This window comes from Mustela lutreola, chromosome 10 (genome assembly GCF_030435805.1).
Source record: "Mustela lutreola isolate mMusLut2 chromosome 10, mMusLut2.pri, whole genome shotgun sequence".
NCBI classification, from domain to species: Eukaryota; Metazoa; Chordata; class Mammalia; order Carnivora; family Mustelidae; genus Mustela; species Mustela lutreola.
Genome location: NC_081299.1, coordinates 13005902 through 13030143, shown reverse-complemented (window position 1 = coordinate 13030143; position 24242 = coordinate 13005902). Strand labels below are relative to the sequence as shown.

At 56.0% G+C, this 24242-nt stretch overlaps 1 protein-coding gene across 2 annotated transcripts in view; it reads right to left on the bottom strand.

The window, feature by feature from the left end:
- The window catches only part of PAX7 (paired box 7), a 94879-nt gene that overhangs the window by 68467 nt on the left and 2170 nt on the right, over window positions 1–24242 (bottom strand). Inside the window, exons 2-4 of one of the 2 annotated variants that reach the window (XM_059136671.1) lie at window positions 23558–23793; window positions 22828–22957; window positions 21889–22023 (exon numbers count right to left, since the gene is read on the bottom strand). In XM_059136671.1, coding sequence (XP_058992654.1) covers window positions 21889–22023; window positions 22828–22957; window positions 23558–23793 — 501 coding nt within the window. The remainder of the gene's footprint in view (window positions 1–21888; window positions 22024–22827; window positions 22958–23557; window positions 23794–24242) is intronic. The other variant, XM_059136673.1, reaches the window with a different exon arrangement.

Below are 24242 nucleotides of genomic sequence, written 5' to 3'. Positions count from 1 at the left end.
GAAAGGGCTGGTGGTCCCTCTCCCTCTCCCCTCCACTGCTCAAGTGTATAAGGAAAGTTCTAGATTTAGAAAGTGCTTATTGGGCACCTACTCTGCTTACTGCGTTGTGCTGGGACCTGGGAAAAAGCCCTCAAAGGACATTCCCATCTGGCACGGGGATAGGAGCAGAGAGCTAAGCTCACCAGGACAGTGAAACTGCGCACAGGTGCACACACACACACACACACACACACACACATACACACACACATACACACACACACACGTGTACGCACACTCCCCATCCCAGTCAGAAGGCACCAGGCCTTACTGGAGCAGAAAGGTCTTCTCCTTCAGCCATGACGGACAGGACAGGATTCTCCAGGGACCCTTCATGTCCCAGCCTCCCGTCAGGTGGCTCTCAGCCTCGCCCACCCGGCATGCCCGAGTCCAGCCCTCTCCCAGACGACCTCCCTCTCGGAGCGTGGGGACTCTCCCGGAGCCCACCGAGCCATCAGCCAGCCGGTGAGCGAGCCGGCCTATAACTGGGGTGACACAGGCTTTGGCTCTCAACCCTCTCCAAACGCAGCCGCCGAAAAATGGGAGCGGCGGGGGGTTACAGGAGGCTCCGGAGTCGGCGGGCCCACAGTGACCCCCCCCACCCCAGCTCAGCAGCGGTTCCCGAGAAAGGCACAGCCGTCCTGCCTCACTGCTCTATCCATACTTGCGGGAAGGGACCCCCAGCTTGCCGTAAATGCCCACAGGAGTGATGACACGCACACGGGGTCGTCCTCCAGCCCCGGGACACAGGGAAGGGTCAGTGAGGGTGCTTGTTACTAGGAGGACAGACGGCAAGAGCCAGAGTCCCAAGAACCCCACTCTCTGCTCTTCTCCACGAACACCCACCCCGGGGTCCCTCAAAGACACAGCAGGCTGCGCTGGCAACATATGGCTGGAGGGCCTCTGGGCGAGGGGGCGGGCAGGGCTGGGGAGGAGGGGCGGGTGGGGGCAGGGGAGAGGCGAGGAGGGGCGTATTTAGGAAAAAAGAAAAACCCACACAAAACCGACAGAATTCCAGCTGATTATTCCTCCCGCTGCAGATGTACATTAATGCAGGAGGAGTGGGGGACGGAGCTTCGGGCTGGGGAAAGAGAAACAGCTCGAAGTTCCTTTTAACAAGCCCTTGTCTGGCTTGATCTTGTCACTCTAAAGAGGGCCATTGAGAGGTATTCATGCGTCGGCCCTCGGGGGACAAAAGGGCCAGTATATATATTGACTGCTCAGTTGCCTCCGGGCCTGGGGGCTTTTGTCTAACCTTCCCTTAATAAACTTTTGGGAAGAGTTCATCAATCCACTTCAATAGCTGATGTTCTCATTTTCAGAGGGAGAAGAAAAGTAGCAGAAGGCCTGCGTGGTGCTATTTTTTTTTTTTTTTTTAAGGAGGCCTTCTCAATAAGAAGGTGAATGAGGGAGAGAAAGGGAGAAAGGCCGCGACACCCCACTTTAAAGGCAGAGAGAACACATCGCAACTACAGCCACAAATCCTTAAATGGGGGCCCAGACAAAACCGCTATTCATGGGGCCCTGGAGCCAGCCTCGGGGCCGAGGGTCTCTGAGCCCCGCTGGAGCCTGATCCCCTTGGCAGAGGTGGGGAAGGCCCAGTTCGCAGCTGTAGGGAGCCCAGAGAGAAGGAATTTCTTGGAAACCGAGTGTGTATTAGAACGGGCAGCAGGCAGGAGTCCCACTTAGATCTGGGGTCTGCTGGTTGCCCTCCCCATCGGGCGATTTTTTAAAAACCAGAGGTGTTTTTCTTTACCGAGGGCAGGGAGGGTGCAGTGTTTCCTTCTGCTTCGGAGGCCATGGGGACCTCTGCCCGCAGGTGGGGTCTCTCCAGGAAGCTGGTATCAGCGCCCCCCCGCACCCCGGCTTTGCTTTGCATGGTAAGGTGTGGGACGGGTATCGCTCACGGTCCCGCAGGGCTGGACACCACGCTAACTCTGGCTCCATCTGTCCTAAGTCCCTTCTCAGCACAAGCCAATGTCCCAATGCACATTTTCCTCATCCTCCTCAGGGAAACTGAGCCTCAGAGAAGTGAGCCCTGATCCAGGGTCCGGAAGCAGGAAGCTGAGGTCCAGACTTGAATCTTAACAGCTCCCAATTTCAAGTTCTCAACTAAGCTGTCTTTTACATCTGAAGCTATCATTTTTTTAAAGATTATTTATTCATTTATTTATTTATGAGAGAGAGATGGAGAGAACATGAGCAGGGGGAGAGGCAGAGGAAAAAGCAGGCTCCCCGCTGAGCTGGGACCCTGGGATCAGGACCTGAGCGGATGGTGGCCACTCAAGGGACGGAGCCACCCAGGAACCCCCATCTGAAGCTATTATTAGTAATAATAGCTAAAAACATTACCACTACCACTAACAGTAATGGCTACCAGTGGCCGTGTTCTTAGAATGTGTCAGGCATTGTTGCGAGAGCCTTCCACACGTACTTTTCCCAGCGGCCCAGTGAGGCAGTTCCTATCAAAAGCCCCATATGGAGGCACCTGGGTGGCTCAGTGGGTTAAAGCCTCTGCCCTCAGCTCATGTCATGGTCTCGGGGTCCTGGGATCAAGCCCTGCGTCAGGCTCTCTGCTCAGCGGGGAGCCTGCTTCCCCCTCTCTCTGTGCCTGCCTCTCTGCCTACTTGTGATCTCTCTCTCTGCGTCAAATAAATAAATAAAATCATTTTTAAAAAATAAATAAACAAAAAATAAAAGCCCCATATTCCAGATGGGGAGACTGAGGCCAGAGGATGTGAGCCTGGGCCACGTCAGACAAGCGGGAAGGCAAAGGCGGATTCCAACTGAAGTCTGATTCTGGAACCGTGCCTCAACCCCCACACTGTTCCACCTTCGATGAAAGGCACAGGCAGGAGGAAAGAATCGGGACTTCTGCCCTGGCCAAGCCTCGGAGGTGGGTCTCTCAGGGCCTGGTTCAGCTTTGCTGTGCATGCTCCCAGACACACACACACACACACACACACACACACACACCCTCTGCGAGTCTCCCCAGTGGCTCTAGTTCAATGTTTTACAGGCCTAATGAGTGTTGACAAGTTTAATGAGTTTGTTTTAAAGAGGGGAGGGGGAACCTGGTCAATTTGAGATTTCCGAGTCAAATGAATTAGTGGAGACCGCCAGACTTCAGCTGACAGGTCTGGAAAACCTCCCGCCAACGGCAGCCTTGGGCCATGGACCCTGGCTCCCCTCAGTGGGAGCCGGGCCCCACGCCAGACACCGGGAGGGCTCCGGGGGACCTCTGAGTGGCCCCCAGGCGCCCGGGTCCCCGCCGAAGCCCATCTCCTTATCCTGCGGTCCCCTTCCCTGCCAGCCCACCCCTGATGGGCCCCCCTTCTTCTGGGCTCTCCTCCCCCACTGGGTCCCCAATGAGAAATTTGATTCAAACCCAGTTTGGCACTTGTTTGCATATTGATTGTGTGGTAATTAAGTGGCTTCATCTGCGGAGGGGACTCGCCACCTGCATTTCTAAGCTTCCCCAGGCCCGGGCTGGGACAGGCCCGCAGCCCTTGTTTCTGACCGTGGAAACTGGAATCCAGGGAGACCAGCTTCTGGCCGCGGGAAGGGAGTATGTCGTCTTTGTTTAAAATGGTATTTATTTTTTACGGAGAGATGAACTGGGAAGGAGCTTGCAGAAATGTGACCAGCTCCTGACAAAATAACAGTCAAAATGAAATCCTAAAATTTATGCCGAAAATAAAGGGGTGCATATGCGATTCTGGCGTCGGAGCAGATGCCACTGTGGCAGGACAGGCAGGTTCAAACCAAGATTAGCTCTCGCCTGGAGCGGCCCCTCCTGAGCCACCCAGGGGCTGACATGAGTCCTGGACCCCAAGCAGGAAGAAGAGGCCAGGTTCTAACTCCTTCTGCCTCTTTCTCGAGTCCTGATCTTAGGAACTCTGAGCCCCAGCTGCCTGATCTGTAAAATGGGATTAGCGAGACCTGTGATACTGGCGGGACTGTGGGGCTTCCGGGAGCTGCGCCCCTCACTTGGCAGGTCCTCCTGTCCTCCTCCGTCCCGGGCTCGCCTCCCAGAGCTGCATCCCCGCAGAGGGGGAGCATGACCTCTTCATGTCTAATTCTTGCAGCCTTGCAAGGAGCCCAGCCGGCATTGTTTGGTATTTTCCCCCTCTGCTAGCCCGGGCAGCCCATGACGTTCTCAGGTGCCATCTGTCTCCCTTGCAGCTCCCCAGGAGGAAGTGGGTGAGCGGAGATTCAGGAAGGAAAAAGGCATTACATCCCTGTGCTTTGGTTTTATTTATTTTGTCGTGTTTTGTCGTCTGAGTTCAGGAAAACAGAGCTGGAGGGGACACCTCTCAGGCTGGGTGGCAGGGTCTGGGTGGGATGCCAGCTGCTCCCCCCCCCCCTGCTCCTGCTCCCTTTCTCATGTGCTACTTTATTGGCTATTTCTCCCTGGGAGGGGGCACCCCCTCCTTTAAGCTTCCCCTAACCTCTGGTCCAGTGTGGGGCACTTTGTGGGAAGGGTTCTTTCCAGAGAGAATTTCATTACAGACTGTTTTCCCTTTCCAGCTGGGAGCATGGAGCTGGGGTAGGGCTGGGAGCGGGGGTCACACTGAGTCAAGTGGGCAGACCCTGTGAACCACATCTCTGGACGGGGCTGTCCTGTCTCTCCGGCTACTTCTGCACTTCCTAGGTCTCACCATTGTTCAGGGCCGTGGCCAGCTGCAGTGTTAAGCTTTGACATATTTGCAGTCCCGAGAATGAAAGGCCCGCGTGCAACAGGGCTGGGCTGGGGGCCTGGGGAAGAGGCAGAGGCTGAGACACCACGAGGAGAAGGGGGACATGCATGTGACCGCATGTATATACATCCCCCAGGCTCTCCCTGGCACTTAAACCTTTTGTTGTCACTTAAACCTTTCTGGGGAGCTGGGGAAAGAGTTACCCACACGGACCAACAGAAGAAGACAGAGCCGCCCACTCCCACCCCCAACCCCAGCCTACTCAATCTAACCAGGACCCGCGCTCTCCTTTCCTGGCTTCCAAAAGATGGTCCGTTAGCAGCTGTGAGTACACAGGACAGTTCCAACAGCAAAATACACACAAGAACGGACACTCCCTCAACAGAGTCCCAATGTCTCCCTTTCAACACACTCCTAAGGCCAACTGGGATTTCTCCATTCATAATCCCAAATGCAAGTCATGCACACGGGCAAGACACTCCTGCGAGAAGACACGCCTGTAAGCCTTCCTGCAGAATCTTTGGGTTAATGACAAGCCCTTGGCTCCGGAGAGAGGGAAGCCACTTCCCAGGAACACAGGGAGTCTGCCAGGAGGACATCCCAGAGTCAGGTGCCCACCACAGAGCTGGTGCATCACGGCAGGAAGAGTTTGCGGGACCTGCAGGCCAGGCCTGGTTCTGCTACTTGGCTGTGTGACTCTAGGGGCTGGAGCAAACATCTCTGAATTCTGCTCTCATCTGCAAAATCGGGATACTAGATCCCCGTGGGGTAGGGCTGGGATGGTGGGGGGGGATTCAGGAGACAGGAAGCAAATAGAACACTTGCTCTGGACCTGTATGTTGCAGGAAGTGGGCACCTTGAGAATATCATACAGGCTTCCAATGAGACGTACCTGCCTGTCTGTGCAGGGGTCTAGGCATCTCCCCATGCCTCAGTTTCTGTATCTATGAATGGGTATTTTAACATAAGGCGTCCTGCGTGGGTTCATAGAAGTGCTTAACTCAATGCTTGGCACAGGTCACCTGCCGCGGGGCTAGGCTTCTGAGTATTAGATGTTAAGTGGACGGCAGCTGCTTTCCTACTACCCTGCTCTCAGAGCAAATATCACCTCCTCTGGGAGGACTCCATGCTAACCCATCACCTCCCCAGGCGGCCACTTTCTATGGTGACTCTGCGTTCTGTTCTCCCAATCCCTGTGCACTTCTGAACGTGTTCCCTGGTTTGTGAACCTGCTCACTGCCTCCCTCCCCCCAGGCATCAGCATCCCCCGGGGCCGAGGCATTTTGTGCATTTCGAGGCTGTGCTTCCAGCCCCTAGAACTATGTGTCTGGCACACAGGAGATGCTCTGCACATCATCGCTGTGGGCATAAAAGGGTAGTTCTAGCTCCGCCTTCCTGGGGCACTAGGGAGCCGGGAGGGGAAGAAAGATGGTGGAGGCAGCAGCTGGAGGGGGCCTCCCTTCTCCTCCCAGGCCTTGGCCTCCCTGCACACACGTCGACCCGCCCCCCCACCTGGGGAATGCGATTTCCAGCTGTTGGCCCAGCCTGTCCACTGCCGGCCTGGGATTCTCTTGGTGCCCCGGCTAAGAGGCGGGTGAGCCTTGATGGGTTTACCTGGGTGTTAATCCCCCCAACAATCCTGCCTGGCCTGACCAGACCTTCAGCCTCTATTCTTGTCCTGGGTCTAATTAAGTGCCTGAAATGCCACTTCCCCTTTGGAGGCTCTGGCAGGTAAAGCCTAGCTTGCCGCTTTGAAGCAGAGGAGACCGGAAGCCCAGGCAGGTGCACAACAGAAAGGAGGAGGGGAGAGGTGATGAGGGGCCCTGGGGAGGAGTGGGGAGGAGTTGGGGGCGGACTGGGAGCTTCTGTTGCCCCTCCTTAGAGAGGACAAACAGCTGCAAATCTCCTACCGCAAGGTGCTTAACCTTTTAGGGACCCGAGCCCTAGAGACCCAGGAAAACTAAAGATCCCAGGGAAATGCATGTGTACATACACATATCTATACCTGAATTCAATTCTAGGGTCTCGCGCTCACCCCCGGGGTCTCTAGTGTCCCCAGCTTCAGTTGCTACCCTGCCACTTTAACTACCCAGGTCTCTATCTAGACTCGCTGCTGGATGCTTAGATACAGATACAGATAAGGACCCATGAATCCAGACAGCGATACTGCCAAACTCAACAAGATCATCTCGGGGGGAGTAGAAAGATTTTCCATTTTTATTTTGTCTGCTTAAAAAAAAAAAAAAAACAACTTGAAATTTTACAGGTACCTATGACTTCGGTAGTAAATCTTTATGGAGAACTATGCATATGTATCTTCGAGGTCCTGATAACACCATCTGCATTTGATTTGGGAAATTCTTATCTTAGGAGCCTCTATGGGTCCTCTGCTCCCTACCCACTGCTTTCAGTCCTTTTACCTCATTTTGATCACACACATCCTGGGTGCCAGCCCCCTCTTCTGTGTCTCCGCTCCTGTCTCCTTTTGGAGTTTGTATCTCCAAGGGATGGGTGGAAACACCAAGGCTCAGAGAGCAAGCAGGCCAGGGGACCCACTGTGGGATCCTGCTGATTAGGAGTTCAGGGCTACTGCTGTTGCCCACCGCTCCCTTTGGATGCAAGAGCTGGGCCCAGAGCTGAAATGAGAGGGAGTGTCTGGGTGGCCGTGCCCATAGTGTGGGCAGGAGTCTGGCATGGCAGGGATGGGGGTAGGGATGGAGTTCAGACCCAGTGTGAATGGCCCCCATTGAATGGCTAGTCCTTCTAGCCAGTGCCTAGTAAGGCAGGGGTCTTATCCTTACAGTCCCCTTGTTCCTGGGATGATGCCTTGCCGGTCAGACCCTCCGTTGGGGCAGGTGACAGTAATAAAAGGTGAGGGACCCAGTGACTTTGGAAGAACGGTTCATTCACGGCACCTGGTTGAGCAGTCTGGAGACCAGGTCCCTGCTCTGACTCTGTTCCCTATCTGCTGTGCAACGAGGAACAAGTTTCTTCCCCTCTCTGGGCCTCAGTTTCTCCATTTGTAAGTAGGGGTGTTGCGGTGGGCCAGTGGCTGCCAACTGGGGTGTCCATCAGAAGGACCAGGGCAGCTCAACCCAAAAGTCACTCCTCTCTCATGTTCCAAATCAAGAAAGTGCTCTTGTGCGCACCCTTTGCCAAAGTACCAGGATGACTCTGGGACACCCCCTTTGGCCGTCCTGGCTCCTGGATCTTTCCATCTCCCACACTCTGCATTGAATTATTCTGCATTGAATCCTCCTTCCCGTACCACCCTGGGATGGCACTGAAATCCAGCCACACCACCAGTAGCTGCCAGTGAAGCACAGAGAGGGTAATGGCCCCTTATTCACACAGCAAGCTGAGCCAGGACTCAAAAGGTACCCAGTGTCTGGGGACCAGCCCTGCCTGTTCTTCCGAAGAGACCTCCTAGCCAGGAGAGAAAGTTCCCTAATGCAGGGACTAGAAGAGGAGCAGAATCATTTGTCACAAGATAAGCAGTATCAGCTTATCTCTGAAGACCAATAACCACAGCCCCGGGCTCTGATTCCTGGCGCAAACAGAGAGCTCCTCCCGCCCTCCCCCTCCTCCACTGGAAGTAGTCCCTGCTCCGCCCTGGGACAAAGCCCTGCCTCACCAGAGCTCCCTCGGTCAAAGGGGAACACAGCTGGGTTTTGACTTCCTCCCTTCAGTGCAAACATGCCTAGAGGCTCAGAGCTCCAAGGGTCCTCCCCTGCTACCTGCTCAAAAGAGCCAAGGCTCCACGGAACTCACTTTGAGTGGTTACTAGACTGATTGTGCCTTGCCATTGTTCAGACACAAGGGCAAGGACCAGAGAAATTAAGTGGCTTGTCGAGGGTTACACAGCAGTTAGCATCACAGCCTGGGCCTCTCCCCGGGGAGACCCATTCACACTGGGTCTGAACTCCATCCCTAGCCCCCAAACTGGGTACCACCATTCCTTTCCCTCTGGGTTTTATTTGTCCTTGCTGCTACAAGAACTCTTCCCAGGAAGGTGGCCAAGTCTGTGACATCTGTCTGGTCTCAAAATACTAGCAGGTGCTATGGGTGCTGGGAGTGTGGGCAGTTGTGGGGGGATGCTGGTTGGAGCCACAGTCTCCCCTGGGCCTGGATCTAGGGTTCCTGAAGAATGGGGGCAGGGGCTGGCGGCTGCAGCTCTGCCGATGGGACAGGAAGAGTGGCCGGACTTGTGCCCTTCAGGCTTCTGAGGGTAAAGGTCTTGGGGTCCTACTAGGAGAAAACCCTCCTTTCCCTACTTCTTTGAGCAAATCTCTCCAAGCCTCAGTTTCCCCCTCTGTGAAATGGAACAACAACAACAACAAAAAGCAGGCATCACATTAAGCACAAAGGGTGACAGGCAGCAGGGATGGACAGATGCCAGACTTCCCATGTCCTCACCCTGGGCCTCCTGAGCTCCTGGAAGCAAGACTTCAACCAGCACTTTTTGCTCCTCTATGAAGGCAACTGCCAGCGAATCAGAGCTACCGTTCCCTCCTCCAGGCTCACTCATGCCACACTCTCTGGACCTCAGCCTTTCCATCTGTAAAATGGCCAGATGAGCTCTAAGGCCTGTTCAACTCTGACTCACCCTCGGGGATCTCACCCTGGAGTCCCCTAATTCCGGGGCCACAGGTTCAGCACCCCAAGGCATCCGGTAAAGGGGGAGGTACTTTGAACAATGCCTCCTCTCCGCCTTCCCTCCTTCTCAGGCTAGGGCAACCTCTCCTCGACATCTCTCTCCCCATGCTCTGCTCTCCACCTTCTCTGCACCTTTCCCCTGCTCCCTTCGAAACCCTAAGATCCTAGCTGCCCCCCCCCCACACCCTCCAGTCCCTTCTCTGCGGTCCATCCCTCTCCAGCTGCGCTATCTTCCCGGGCTCCCCACCGCACTTAGAACAAGTACTAACTTCTTAATTCAGCCTGGAGGGGCCCACAGCCTGGGCTCTAAGGGTATAACCCCCACCCCCACCCCAGGGCAGCAGCCTGCAGGAAGCAGGACTTCAGAGACCATTGAGGGATGAATGGATGAAGAGCCGAGATGCCTTCAAAGCATCTTCCAAGTCCTTCTAGCCAGTGCCTAGACCTAACCCCTATTTCAAGCGAATGGGGGCAGCTATCCTTGCGGAGGGAATGTGATGGGGGGGACTGTGTCTCATACCCTCCTCAGCCTCTTCGACACCTGTAGGAGGTTTCTGCCATCTCCTTCAATCACCGAATAGGGCTCACCCGGACCGTCCCCACCCTGCCCACCAAAGCTGGGAGGGGAAAGAGCTCACCCAGGAAGGAACGACCCTCCGCACATCTAGCAGGGTCTACTGGGTCCCAGGAGCTGGCTGTTTCTGCCTTCTTCCCCTGGCCCTCCGTTGACTGAAGAGCTGCCTGCAGGGCCCACTTACTTCTTTTCTTCCTTCCTCTTTCTTTCTTTTTCTTTTTCTTTTTCTTTTTTCTTTTCTTTTTTTTTTTAGATTTTATTTATTTATTTGGGAGAGAGAGAGTGAGTGAGAGAGAGAGAGAGAGAGAGAGTGCAAGCTGGAGGAGGTGTGTAGGGAGAGGGAGAAGCAGGCTTCCTGCTGAGCAGAAAGCCAGATGTGGGGCTTGATCCTAGAACCCCGGGATCATGACCTGAGCCAAAGGCTCAGGATGCGTGGGACGGTGTTGCAGGAGCATTGAGGCTTGGGGGGAGGGGGTCCCTCCTTCAAACTTGCCCGGATCTTTCAGGTTGGGGAGGGGGCTCGTCTTTGTCCTTCAACCCCCTCCTCCCCAGCAGCCCTAACTCAAGCACCTTTTCGAGAGCATCTCAGAGGAGTGGCCTCTGCCCACCAGATGTCCCCATCACTGGACCCAGCTCCCCAGGTTCACCGAGGAGGAAGGGAGCGGCTGAGAGCCAGAGCCTCGTGCCCAAGCCACCACCACTTTGCTCAGCGACAGACACACCAATCTCACCGGCCCCGTGACTTTCTCCCTCCCCAACCCCGCACCCCTCCCAAGAAAGCCACCGACTCCCTTTCCGGGCGGGCCCAGCTCCTCCATCCCGCACCCCACTCCTCCACGGGCCGCCCGCCTGGGGCAGCTGACCCAGCAGAAGCCCGGGACGAAGCCCTCCGCCGCCAGCTTCCCTCGCCCGCAGCTTGGGTTTTGTTGTAGGGTTTTGTGCGTGCTGTTTTGTTCGGGTCTCCCCGCCCCTTCCCGCGCGGGCCCGGCCCCTCCCCCCTGCCCGGCGCCCCCGTCCCCCTCCCCCGGGGCTCCCAGCGTGCCCGCTCTTGACTTCATCCACTAAGTCAATAGCCCGGGCGCGGGCGGCCCGCTCCCCCCGCTCCCCCCGCCCCGCGCCGCCCCCGGTTTTCTTCTCGGGATAATGGGGGCCCTTTGTGGCCTAATCAGCCTCCTGAGGGGCCGGGAGGCCGGGAGCGCTTCCCCCGCGGCCGTCGGTGAAAATGAAAGCGGGATTAGGCTGGGGCCTCGGCCCACACCATAGTAAAGTGCCACCAGGCATTCGCCCCTTCAAAGCCCCTTTCGGGGGTTTGGTTACTTTATTTCTAAAGTTGTTTGTATTTCTAAAGTGGCCATTGAGGCGCGAGCGGGGACTGCGCCCAAGGAGGGGGCGGCGGTGCACGGGGCCGGGGGAGGAGACACTCCTGGAGCCTCCCTCTCCCCCTCCTGGGACCCGCTGACCAGTTTCCAAGGAGCCTTCCAGGGCCTTATTTCCTCCTGCCCCAGGAGGTGGGGAGGGGCGGTTATCCCCACTAATCAGATGGGGAAACTGAGGCTCGGGCCCTGGAATTCCCTGAGGCAGAAGACGAGCTCCCAGCTTGCAAATCTGCCACGCAGCCAAAAGGGGGAAAGGTGTTTCTGTTTGTTTGCTTGTTTGTTTGCTTTTAGCAGGGGGGAGGGGAAGGCGCGTTTACCAGTGCTAAGCCTAATCGCCGCCCCCACCCCCACCCCTGCGCAAAGCTCTGAGCGCACCAGCTGTCCTGTCCCTTGTATAGGCCATCGAAGGGAAAGTCCCAAACTGAGCACAATTCGACTCCGGAGAGAGGAAGGTTATCCACCTCCATTTATTAAAGAAAGTTCCAGAACCTCTTTTCTTAGGGTTCACTCCCAGCACCTGCAATCAATCCCAGAAACTACCAGCCTGATGATTCAGTCTTCCCCATCACCAAAGATGGGAGAGGGCGGGCATTTGACGGCAGCTGGAGAGACATAATAGAGGAAGGGGTACAGACTGGGGCAGAGGGGGGCAAAAATCAGTAGAAGAAAGCAGAAGAGCATCTCCTAGCTGTGCCCTTTCTCACACACGCACACACACATACACTGGAATTTCTTTTTTCCTATTGGACTTTCGGTTCTCTGAAGAGTGTGAATCCAAGCTCAAGCTCTCCAGGTAAAGAGAAAAAATGGCGAGGATAAGGACCACGGTGGGGTTGGGGTGGACAGGGGGTGGGAGGGGTTCATACAAAGTCAGGCTGGAAAGTTCCAGGTTCCCCCATTCTGCTGCTGGACCAACAGTGGGAGCTGGTTCTGTGGTTACAAGAGAGTGCAGGAGAAAGAAGCTTTTCTGCAGGCTTCCACCAGGAATGAGATATTCTAGACGGTTCCTTAGAACTCCCCCTGACCTCTACCAACCCCAAAGTTGTTGCTCTAGAGGTGAACTCTAAATCAGATAAAGCCGGTGGTGTAGACTATAGGACAGGTAGGTTTCCAGGGAACCGAAGGGCTTGATCCCAGATACACAATCCCCATGCAGAAGTAAGACAACACACCATCCAAACACAGGACACCCCACAGAAATTCCCCTGAATGTTGCCTTCTTTTCACCTTTCCCAGTCGCTTAGAGACCCACAACTGTAATTCGAACCAGGAGCGGACCCTCTCCACCTGTTACCCCCAAGAGGCTAGCAACTGAGGGGGGGGGTTTCCTATGGAGAGACAGGTAGCCCCTTAAGTGGGGCTCCACTTGGTCTGGGTCCCATGGAAAAGACCCCAGTAAAGTTCAGGGTGGAGTTTTCCAAGCTACTTCTGGGGCCGACGCCCCACCCCTTTTTCTGCCCAGGCCTGGGGTCGGTTTGAACTTTTTTCAGAGGCAAACAAAGAGCACAGTGAAGGGAAGGGGCTCCGGAGCCCGGCCGCCTGGCTACTCCTTCCTCCTCTGCTCAGCTCCAACCCGGGTTGCTTCCAAGCCCTGCCGGATGCCTATGGCTCCCAGAGCCGCGTTGGGGGCTGCCTTGCCAAATCTGGCTCGGGCCCCAGACATAGCCCATTGTTGCACACACCAGCAGATCTGCACAAACACACAAAGGCAACACTCACAAACACCAGAGCACACAGCCAGCCGGTAAGGGGGCAGGCACACACGGAGACCCAGGTAAATATGCACAGAAACACATGCCCTGAGTCAGGTCTGTTTATCCTGAGCTTGTTTATTTTCTGTCTCAACCACCTGGCTCAAAACTTTCTGAAGGCAGGGACCTTCCTGACTTCTCAGGTACCCCCTGGGTGCTTAACACAATGCCCGGCACATAGTAGGTGCTCAACAAAATTTTATAGACTGAAGAAATTGACCCTTCGAAACAAATTAATTTCTTTCTTTCTTTTCTTTCTTTCTGGAACAGAAAAAAGGGGAACACAGCATTTGTGCTCATTTTATCCTCAGAAAGGATGCTTCCAACAAATGAGTGGGGGGGGCTCTGCTGCCTCTGTTTTTGAAAGGCAAAGAAGCAGCAAGGACCAGATGGAGGACAGGCTTTCAGTCTCAACTCTCCCCCGCCCCCCCCCGCCCCCCCAGTTCCATCATCTCTCATCCTGAGCTCCTGGGCTCCTGCTCTGGGGTTGAGCTGCTGAGTGGGGGCGGGGCCAGGGGACACACACTGGAATCACCGGGAAACTTGCATAGGCAAGGTTCCTAAGGGGTGTGGCCTCTAGAGACCCAGAGACCCCTTTATACTGTTGGCAAAATTCTATCTGAATGGCTTTGTGTGATTGGCCAGTTTTTCCGAATTTTATCCAATTCTCCAAGGGGTCTAGGGTTCCCCCAAAGGACAAGAATCTTTGACTCAGTCCAGTTCTCTGGCTTTCATGGGAGAAAACAGAGACCCAGAGAAACTGAGCAAGTTGTCCAAGATGACATTGCCTATGAGCTAGGGGCAGGATAGACTCGAGAACCCTTCCTTTCTGGGCCCACCGCAATGCACTCTGACCTCCCGATTCCTCCCGCCTAGCGCAGTTGGCTTCAGATGGAGACAGGGCATGCCCTCGGAGGAGGGAACGGGACTCTCAGCCACTGGGAACCTGCGGGTGTGAACTGGGCCCAGAGCAGCACGAAACTTTCAGCTCTCCAGGGTTGCAACCTTGCCTCCACTCAGCTCCCACTCGGCAGCGTGGGAAGCCCGGGAGTGCGGACGCTGGCCGGCACGCCATCCCTTCCCCAGACCTGAGAACTTAGAGGGGCTGCTGCGAAACCTCGGAAGGCAGCGAGTCTCCCTCTCCCGACAGCGAACCCCCCTCCCCGACCCCGACAGGCCTGTTTATTTAGCAGCGCTCTGAATAAGGGTTTCCCGCTCTCCCCCCTCCTCGTTCTTAGTCCCGACTGGGTCAGGCTCTCGGCCGGCCCCTTCCCAGCGCCCCGGGTCGGAGCGCAGAGCTCAGGCCCCCGCCTCGGGGTCGGCCTCCCTCCCGCTCCGCTGGCCCGACTCGCTCGCCTCTAATTAAGCGGCGGGATCGCAGCGAGCCGCCGGGCCGCGCTGTAATATGATGAACCGCCTTTGTGCCAGTGTCACCGAAAGCGCTTCTGATAAGGGGAAGCCGCCGAGGATCAAAAGGACGACAGCGGCTCGCCCGCCTCCCGCCGCCGCCGGGCTTTGCGCGCTCGCCCTCTCCGCCCGCGCTCTCCCGCGGGCTGTCTCCAGGTCCCGCGGTTTCTCCTGATCTGCCTGTCCCGGGCCAGCCTTTCGGTGACTCTGCGTCCTTTTGTCTTTCTGCCTGCTGCTCCGCGCCCCTCTCGGTCCCTCCGCATTTCTCAGCGTCCTCAAACGCTCTGGGCAGGTTCTCCTAGGCCTGCTTCCCGTGGATTCCTGGAGCGCGCAGCGTTCTCCCTCCCTCCCCTCTTTGGCTAGTCTCCTCCTTTCTGACTCTTCCTTGTGCCACCTCCATGGCTCTGCGTCTCCCCGGTCTCTGCCATCCCTCCCTGGGGTCTCCACCTGGGCTCAGACCCAGCGCCCAGCCAGGGCCCCCGTGACCAAAACTTGGACCATTAGCTGCCCCGCAGTCTCGGGGAAACCGGAGGGAGCCTTCCTCAGCAAGCGTGCAGAGCTCCGCGGGTCCCTGAAACCCGCCCTCCCTCAGGTGCCCAAGAGAGGGCCAGGCAGGAGCACCCCAGGTGCCCTGGAATGCCTTGGGGCCTCGTGGCGGCTTGATCTGGGGAACACACCCTTCCCCTCATCCCTCCGCAAACTGCAGTGAGGGGAAACCTTTCTTCTTCCCCGAAGGCTGAAGTTGCAAGTGCAGCCGACCCTCCTCCGGCCTCCTCTTTCCTACACCCCTTCCTTTGGCCCCCGCCTCCCCTTTGCCCTCGACCCTTTCTCTTCCTCCTCTAGGCCCCTCCCCTTCACAGTCTCCGGGTCCCCTCTGTGCTGACTCTCCGGACTCCTTCCCCGCCTGGCCTCTGCCTCCCCTGCTTCACCACTCCTTCCCCCCCACCCCCACCCCCACCCCACTTTGTTTGAAGTTTTGGAGAGATCTATCTACTAATGGCGAAGTTTCCCCCTTAGGTCACCGTTCTGCCTTGATTCGATTTGGGAAGGCAAGTTCCCTCCCTCCCCCCTGCCCGACCCCAGCCGGGGCCAATCGCTCTGGAGCAGGTCAGAAAGCGCTGACCCCACTTCCACCTTTTCCTCTTTCAGCCAGAGTTGGGGGGAGGGGGGGGGAGAAGGAAGGCGTACGACAGCAAAAAACCGAAGGGGGCAACCGAACCTTCCAAGCCCCTCTTATCCCCATCCCCAACTGGGTTTCCTAATTACCTCATTAGTCTGGGGTAGAAGAGGCAGAAGAGCTATTTTTCTGGAATTCCTGGAATGTGCCCCCCCCATCGTAGTCATGGCCTTCAAGGCCCCTAAGTCCCTGGAGCATCTCCCCTTTGGGGCTTCTCTTCTATGCTCTTAGCAGTAGGAAGGCTTCCCCTCACCAGGCACTTCTGGGTCTCTTCTGTGGGTATGAATTCTGTCTGGCTTTAGGCGAACTCTGGGGCCAGAACCAGGGGCCTGGTCCACTTCAAGTTTCTATAGGTGCCCATTAGGAACCAAGCCCTCATCAACTTGGCCAATGATGGCAAACGGGAACTCCAAAGAGGCAGCCTGGTAGGAAATCCCATTTGCTCAGCCTCCGTATATAAAAATATATATGTTTTTATATAATATTATTTATATAAAACGTAGTGTGTGACAACTATCATTTTCAGAAAGACATTTTTTTTTTTAAAGCCCAAATAATCACCTTATTGCTTTAAGGCTACTGTTATATGTGCTTTTAAATCCTTCCATGTAAATTCCACTGAAAAATTTGGAAAGCTGTGAAAGGGGAGGGGGCGGCGGGGGTGGGGGGAGGTTAATCCGGGTTTAACGCCGTGATGGCGTCTTAGGACCAGGGTTAGCCTGATTGCCTTATCTCTTCCCAACATTTGAGACGCCCATATTTCACCCAGCCAAATAGCTCGGAGAGCAGCGCAGATGGCTGCCGTGGTCGCGCCTCAGGAAAATGTGTTATTAATATCTAAATAACTTCCCAATACTGTCTGGTAAATCTCCCCTCCACCATTCCAAATGATGAATTCGTTTGAAGTCTTCCCCCAGCCTCGTCTTTTCAATGTCCCCCTCTCTCTCTCTCTCTCTTTCTCTCTCTTCTTCTTAGCCAGGCTTATTTCAAACTGGTAAATATCTAATTCCTTTCACGGCTATGCCGCGCGCACACGAGTCTTTTAGGTACAAACGCCTCGAAACAGCCGGTGTGTGGCGGTGCGTGCCCGAAGGTGAACATAAAACCCGCACGCCTTCGCGGCGGGGGACCCCCACCCCGTTTAGAAACGCGTCGGGGAGACTGGAGCTGCGCGGGATCCTCAATCTGGGAGCCCAGCCCTTCCTCTGCAGGCCCTGGGGACCCTCTCCCGGTTCCCCGTGGAGTCCCAAAGACACCCCCCTCAAACACGCAGCTCTTGCACGGCTCCTGCCTCCCCCCCCCCCCTGCCACCGCACCCCCAGCCCTCCAAAGTCTTCCCTCCATCTCTGGGGCAGATAATTACCTTCCGATCGCCTGTTCTCCCTTGTTTCAACTTTGTTTGCTAAATGTCTTCTATTAGATTACGTTCGTTCATTCCCCCTCCAACCTTATCTCCTTCTGTCTCTACTCTCCTTGCCCGTCACACTCGATTTAGGCACGAGTTTATCTGGCAAACAGTTTGCCGACTTTGTTTATGTACCGCGGGTTCCGGGGCTGCGAGCGAGAGAGCGAGCGCCAGTGTTTGCCTTTGTAATACTTATCTCATTGTTGTTCTCCGTGAGTCTCAGCTCCCTCCTTCCCCGCTCTCTTCTTCGGTCGGGGGGGATGGAGGGAAGAAAGGGGGGAGTCTTGTCAGCCCAGTGTGGGCTCGCCCCCTCTCTGCTCCCCCCATCCCCCACGCCCCCTCCCCTCTCTCCCTCTGGTCTCACTGCCTATCCACCGCGGAGTGCAGCCTAAAGCCGGCGAATTGCCTGACACCCTCCCATCTTCCTCCGAGCCCCCATTATGCGAAGCTGATCCCACTCTGAACAGCCTCAAATCCCGCCTGGACTCTGTTTGATTAGATTGCCAACCCGGGGTAATCCTTTGATATGGTGGAGTGTCAATTACCTTTCTCTAAACACACATTTACAGAGGAGGGAACTTGTTGGTTTAAATCAATGCAGATTGTTTCTTGATAAATGGACTATCTTCGTCCCCTCCCTCGCTCCCTCTTCCCAGGCCCCTCTCTCTGCACCTCCTCCCCTTCCCTCGGCCGGGCGCTCTTGCCTATCTGGTAAACAATGCCCCTTCCAGGTGTGAAGCTGGGGGAAAAAAAAAAATAAACGGTGTGTGCTGAGGGGAGCCTTGCCCCCTTCCCCTATTCATGTGCTCCCCCGGAGCCTAATTAAATTTGGCAGGTCCTTGTACACACAATCAAAACAGCTTCCTCCAGGGTAGCAAACGACCGAAAACCGCATTAGCAGCTAGCGGCGCTGCCAAATTAAATTGTTTCCCACCTCCTTTTACAAGTGTCTAAAACCGACACTTCGGGCTCTCCCTCCCTTTCCGAGCCTTCTCCGTCATCTCCCACTCCACACCTGTACGTTTGCTGCTTTAAAAATAAATGAAGGAAAAATGCACAGAAACCCAGATCTGCCTCACACACACCACCTTCGGCCCCCACCTGGGATGGTCTTTCAAACCCGGGAGGTCGGCGAATCTTGGATGGACTTTGGCCATGGCACTTCTCCCCATAGAGGAAATGCACGCTCGCTCTTCTTCTTTTAAATACTGCGACCCCCTCCATTATTTCCTATTAATTGTGACCTCTCTGGGTATTGTACCCTAGAGACCCAGGTGGAGCCCCATGTCTGATCTGGTCAGTTTCAGCCCAAGTTTGTACATTGTCAGATGCACGAGGCTTTGGTGTTCTTATTGTTTATTGCTATTGTTACTGCATTTTATTTTATTTTATTTTATTTTATTTTATTTTATTTTATTTTGCTATTTCTTCCCTCAGAGAAACGGTTTGACTTTTTGCAACCCCTTTTCAAATTTCCCACCAGACTCTCCCTGGGCTCAAACTAGGAAAAGCTTTTCCTTTCCCATTCGTCTTAAATCCTTTCCCGGTTGGGGTCTCTGTCCTGTGTCTTCCCCTGGTCCCCGGAGAAGGGGTGAGGAGAAGAGAGTCCAAGTGGATGAGGGCAAGGAACTGTCCATTTCCCTCTCCAGGTGAGCAGAGCACGGCTGGAGCCCCTATCCGCTGCAGTCTGAAATTCTCACAACCAACAATCCTAATAACTCAGTCTTAACAAGGATAAGAGCAAAAAAAAAAAAAAATATGAACAGCCTCATGAATATCAGCCCAAGGGGAGCAGGAGTGAGCTGTTCAGAGATGAAAGTGCACAGAAATAAAGGCTCAATTTAATCTGCTTTAAAACCCTTCAACTTAACGTTTGTGCTTCAAACTCCGAGAGTGAGGACTGATTGCGGATAAATAGTTTCTTACCATGCCTGGGAGCTATAACACCCTTCTGCAACACAGTTTCCTATTCAGCAGCCCCAGTTTTCATTACCAGCTCTAATAAGTCTTAACATTATTAAATGCCAAGCGGACGATAGGGAAAAACGGACTCAGGGAGGGATCTCTCTTTAGCGCTTAAAGAGGAGAGCTCTTAAACCCCTTCTTGGAAGGCTCCCCGCCATGAGAGGGGCAACCCCTCCGGAGAAAGCGTTTGTCACAAGCAAGAAACCAAAACAAAGTTTGTGGGTGTGCACCCCTCCCCCTGCTCTGCCCTTTAAGGCTTCTCTGCCTCTCCCCACCTGGTCGACTTGGGTGGAGGTTAGGAGGTCTTCTCCTCTTTAACTTGGCCATGAAACTGATGGCTGGGGCCTGGGAGAGAGAGGAGAGGTTCCAGCTGGGTGGTTCACTGGGATGCTTGCCTACTGCCCCCAGGTACTCAGGGGGTTGATATGTTCTGTTGGGGGGGGGGGGGACAGACGACCGTCCCTCATCCCCACTGTCATTCTGCTCATTCACACCCGCATCCAATCACCCTGCGCATCCACGCAGAACCCCACCCCCACCTGCACAGAATACGACCCACGGCACAATGATCCAAAGGCCCACGGGCAAACAGCCACACGGAGAGTCACATGCATTTTTACACAGCCATCGAGCTCATGGTCCCCGCGTTGGATGTGCCCACTGTCACTCAAAACCTGCCAGGCTCTCTGGATACCGGACCCAAGGATTCCGTTTCATTTCTGCAGCTCCTGTGCTCTCTGCCTTCCCGTCTGGAACCAGCAGGCTCCTTCTAAACCCTTGGAGATTTGGAGCTTCCTGGTTCTGCTGCAGGGAAATCCTCTCTCCAGCGAAGCTGTCTGTGAGCCGGTTTTATAAACCCTGGCCAACGCCAGAAGCACCCGAACTCCCTGGAGCCAGAGAGATCCCCAAAGCTCAGGCTTTCTATCCCCTGCCTCTTTTTTCCTTCTTTCTCAGAAGACACTTACCTATTTTGCTTCCTCACAGACTGAGCTGGGCACCCCCACCCCCGCCACACACACACACACACACACACACACACACACCCTAAAATCTCGGCAAATAAAACCAAACCTCCTTCTGCTTCTGCCCAGTACTTCTCAGAAACGGAGTCTGCTGTGTGGTATTTCACCAGGAAAGATCATTTCAAGTTCAACGTGTCCCACCCCACAAAAAAGAAGAAGCCCAACCAAGTCCCTTTCTGATACAAACTGAAGTCAGGAATGGGTCCCCCCGCCCTTGCAGGGGTCCCAGGGCTCTGGGCTGCCTTGTCCAAGCCAGGGGCTCCTGAGCTGCACCAGGCGGCTTCCCACTGAAGACCCGGGGCTCCGAGGCGGGCCGGGCACAGCGGGGTGCCAGGCACAGCTCGCTCCCTTTCTTCCCTCGCCCTTTTGTCCCTGGCGGGACTGGGCTCCACTTGGGGCCCTGAATGTCAATAGCCCGCCCCTTCCCCAGCTCTCGGCTCCTCTCTCAAAGGGGCTGCTCCTGCCCCTCCTCCCACCTTCCCCCTCCACCAGGCCTGTGGGGGCTGGGCCTCCCTGGGTGTTGTCATTGGAAGCGGGCTTTGTTTGTGAAGTTCATCTTCAAGGTTGGGAGACTACTGACAACTGCAGAGAGAGAGAGAGAGACCTGGGCTAGGAGTTCATGGAAAGCGAGAAGAGGGGTATCTCGAGACACCTCTGGAAAGGAATTCAAGCCAAATGTGCTCCTTGCAAGTTTCCAAGTTTGGGGCACTCCCCCACTTTTTCCAAAGCTACCGCTTTGCAGGCTTGCCGGACCACTATCTTTCCCGTCTGCCTGCTGCCTCCCAGCATGCCCGTTTGTGGGCTTCCTCTTTTCCCCAGCCAGTCTTTGTGACTCTGGGCCTTCTACTTCTGTTTCTCAACCCCTTCCCCCATTTAAGGCACACTGACCAAGTCTCAAAGAGAAGTTCAGGGGGGCCGGTAATGTGGAACACTCCCCCCACCACACCCCTCAAGAAACAAAAGCACACGCCCCTTTCCCGGGCGTGCAGGCGCTTGAAAGATAAACGCCTTCCCTAGCCGACCAGGAGAAAAAGCAGGGCGCAAGGCCCCGACCCCAGCCGGCGGGGCGGCGGAGCTGCACGAGGGGAGAAGGTGGGTGCCGGCGGAAGCTTTCTCCCCGCCTGAGAGATCCTCCGATCCTGGGCCTTGGGGGAACTTGGCCTCCACGCCTGGCCCCGCCAGAGGCAAGCGCTGACCGGTGCGCCCGTCTGCACCCAGCCGGCACTGTCTCGGTTCGGGCCCCTGGCAACGCCGGGCTGAGGCTTAGGCGGCGGCCCTCGCTAATTTTTATTGATTGCAGCGGTCAGTCAACTGTCAGGCAGGGTTTCAAGGGACCGTTTAGAGAGCGTGTGCGGGTCTGGTTAACAAATTCATTTAGGGAGCCGTAGGCCGGCTCCTCCTTCCTCGCCCCCCGCCCCCTTGTCCAAGCGTCCTATAAATAATAGATCCACACAGGGACTCGCCGCCAAAACGCCGGCCCCGCAGGGCACACGCCCGGGAGCGCTCAGCCAGGCCCTGCGCGCGGGGCTTGCGCACTCGGAGGCGCGCAGTGCACCAACCTGCAGCCGGCTCCGCGGGGACGCCGAGGCCCGTCTGCGCCCCGGCTCCGCCTTCTGCCCTGGTCCGGGGCGCACCGAGGGGGCGCTCTCCGCAAACCCGGAGGGTCCCGGCTGCCCCGGGGGGCTGCGAGTCCTCCCGCTAAAGTGCGGTCGCTAGCCCTGAGCGGCGGAAGCGAACCACTCACCGGTCCGCACGGTCTCGCGCGGGGACGCGGGGTTCGGCGGTGGAGCCCCCCCCCCCCCCGGAGAGTCCCTACCTTTGTCGCCCAGGATGCCATCGATGCTGTGCTTGGCTTTCTTCTCTCCGTCGTCCTCCTTCTTGTCCGCTTCCTCCTCCTCCTCTTTCTTCCCGAACTTGATTCTGAGCACGCGGCTAATCGAACTCACTAAACCTCAGAAATTCAAAGGCAAAAGAGCAAGTATAAGTTGTTGGGGCAGCGGACCCAGGCGACCTGGGTCCCTGGGAGAGAGCCACGCACGGCAAGGGGACTCACACCCACTGACCCCCCCCCTCCCCCCCGCCATTTAAGCATTTACAGCCAAGTGCAGTCGCTGGGACACACTCACAGTGGCATTCCTATGCTCCCCCTTGCACACACTTGTGCCTAACACGGTCACAACCCCTAGATGCACTCACACCCATGCCCACTTCCCCAGGACCTTGCCAGAGGCCCTCCAGCCCCTGTGACTGCCACCCCTACACCAGGTGTGTGTCCCCATCTCGCATGCCTCGATGCCCTCCTCCCCCCTGGCACACGTGCACACATGAATGTCCACCCCAGGCCGCTTGCTGCCTCACGGGCAGTGTGGTGGAGAGCCTCCCTATTTGGGACCCACTGCCAGCTGGTGGCATTAACAGAGAGGAAAGAGTGACTTGGGGAAAGGGGTCCAGGGAGCCCAAGGAGATCAACCCTCCTAGGACAGATCCTTCCCTTCTCTCCTTCTCTCTGTCTTTCTTCCTTCTCCTTTCTCTGTCTTTCCTAATTTTTTCTTTCTTTCCTTCTCTCCTCCCTCCATTTTCCTTTCGGTTTTGATTCCCTCCTTTGCTCTAACTCTGCCCTCCTGCTCTCTTTCCTCACAACTTTCCTTGGCGCTCCCCATCATTCATCGCCTTCCGTCCTGTCCGACCTCCAGCCCTGCACAGCCCGAGCGGAGCCAGACCGTGCTGTGCCCGGCTTAGCTAGCTGCCTTCTCACCTGAGGGCACCGTGCTGCGGTCACAGTGTCCGTCCTTCAGTAGCCTGTCTCGGATCTCCCAGCTGAACATGCCTGGGTTTTCCCTCTTGTATTCTTCGATCTTTTTCTCCACATCCGGAGTCGCCACCTGCTTCAGAGGTGGAGGTGGGGGAGCAGGAGTGGAGAGAGACGAGGTGGGGAGAGGGAGGCACTTTTAATACCAAACTCCCAAGAGCCCCGGGCCAGGCTGGTGGCTCTGGATCCAATGTCCCTCCCTCCGACCCCCCTTCTGAGATTGGCTTTACCCTTCCACAAAACCTGTGCCTGCCTTCAAGGAAGGCAGCCCGGTGCATAAGGTAGTGACAGGTAATAAGATAGGACCTGATAAGGACTCCTGAAAGTCCTTATTGGTGGATCCCACCCCCCCACTCACTAATCAGGCAAGACCGAGGGGACAGTTCTCCTGGTCTGGGATGATGCTGGTGGTCTGGGCCGATGTAGGAGCAGCCCAGGGGATGGCTCATTGGCCTCAAAGTCCTGGACAACATGGAACCTCAGTTATCTTATCCCCTAGAAATCCAAATAATGAGGAGGATATCTGGGGGTGAGGATACTCTCTTCCTGTACTTTTCTTAAGAAGCATATGGACACCCCAGTGGCACTGGACGACAGAAGGAAGTGAAAGGGGCCACAGCCAGGATCCCCCAACTATGGGAAGGCCGACTGCCAGTTCTGCAGCAGAGACACTCACTCTGGGCTTGCTGCCGCCGATGGCCCCAGGACGGATGGACCCAGTCTCCTGGTAGCGGCAGAGAATCTTGGAGACGCAGCCATGGGAGACACGCAGCTGGCGGGAGATGACACAGGGCCGGATGCCGTGGTGAGCCATCTCCACGATCTTGTGGCGGATGTGGTTAGGCAGGGGTCGTCCGTTGATGAAGACCCCACCAAGTTGATTGACCCGACCTTGGCCAAGTGGTGTGGACACTGGAGGAGTGAGGGGAAATGAGGAAGGAGAGAGGCACGGGGTGTGAATGCGGATCAGACAGTGAGAACGCCCCTTGACTCCAGTTTTGTGAGCCCCAAGACCCCTGACAGAGGGTCTGCGGGTTCCCCCCCATTTGGAGGTGTGGCTGTTCAGAGGTCAGGAAAAAACTGTCAGCTGAGAGAGGGTCCTAGGAGGATAGAGAGAGTCATAGCTGGCGGCTTCAGTCCCCCAGATGCTGTGTGCCCCCACTCCTGTCACAGTACGGGGAATGAGGGATCTGAAGCTTCTGTGAATGGGAGGGAGAGAGCAGAGCCAAGAGGCTGGTGGAGTCTTGGAAGTCTGGGGGTCCAGTGGCTCCATCCCCCAGGATGCAGTTTGGGACACAGGTCTGCCTGCCTCTTAGGGAGGCCAATGGCTAGTGAGAGGTGGCCCCCTCTCACTGGTCATT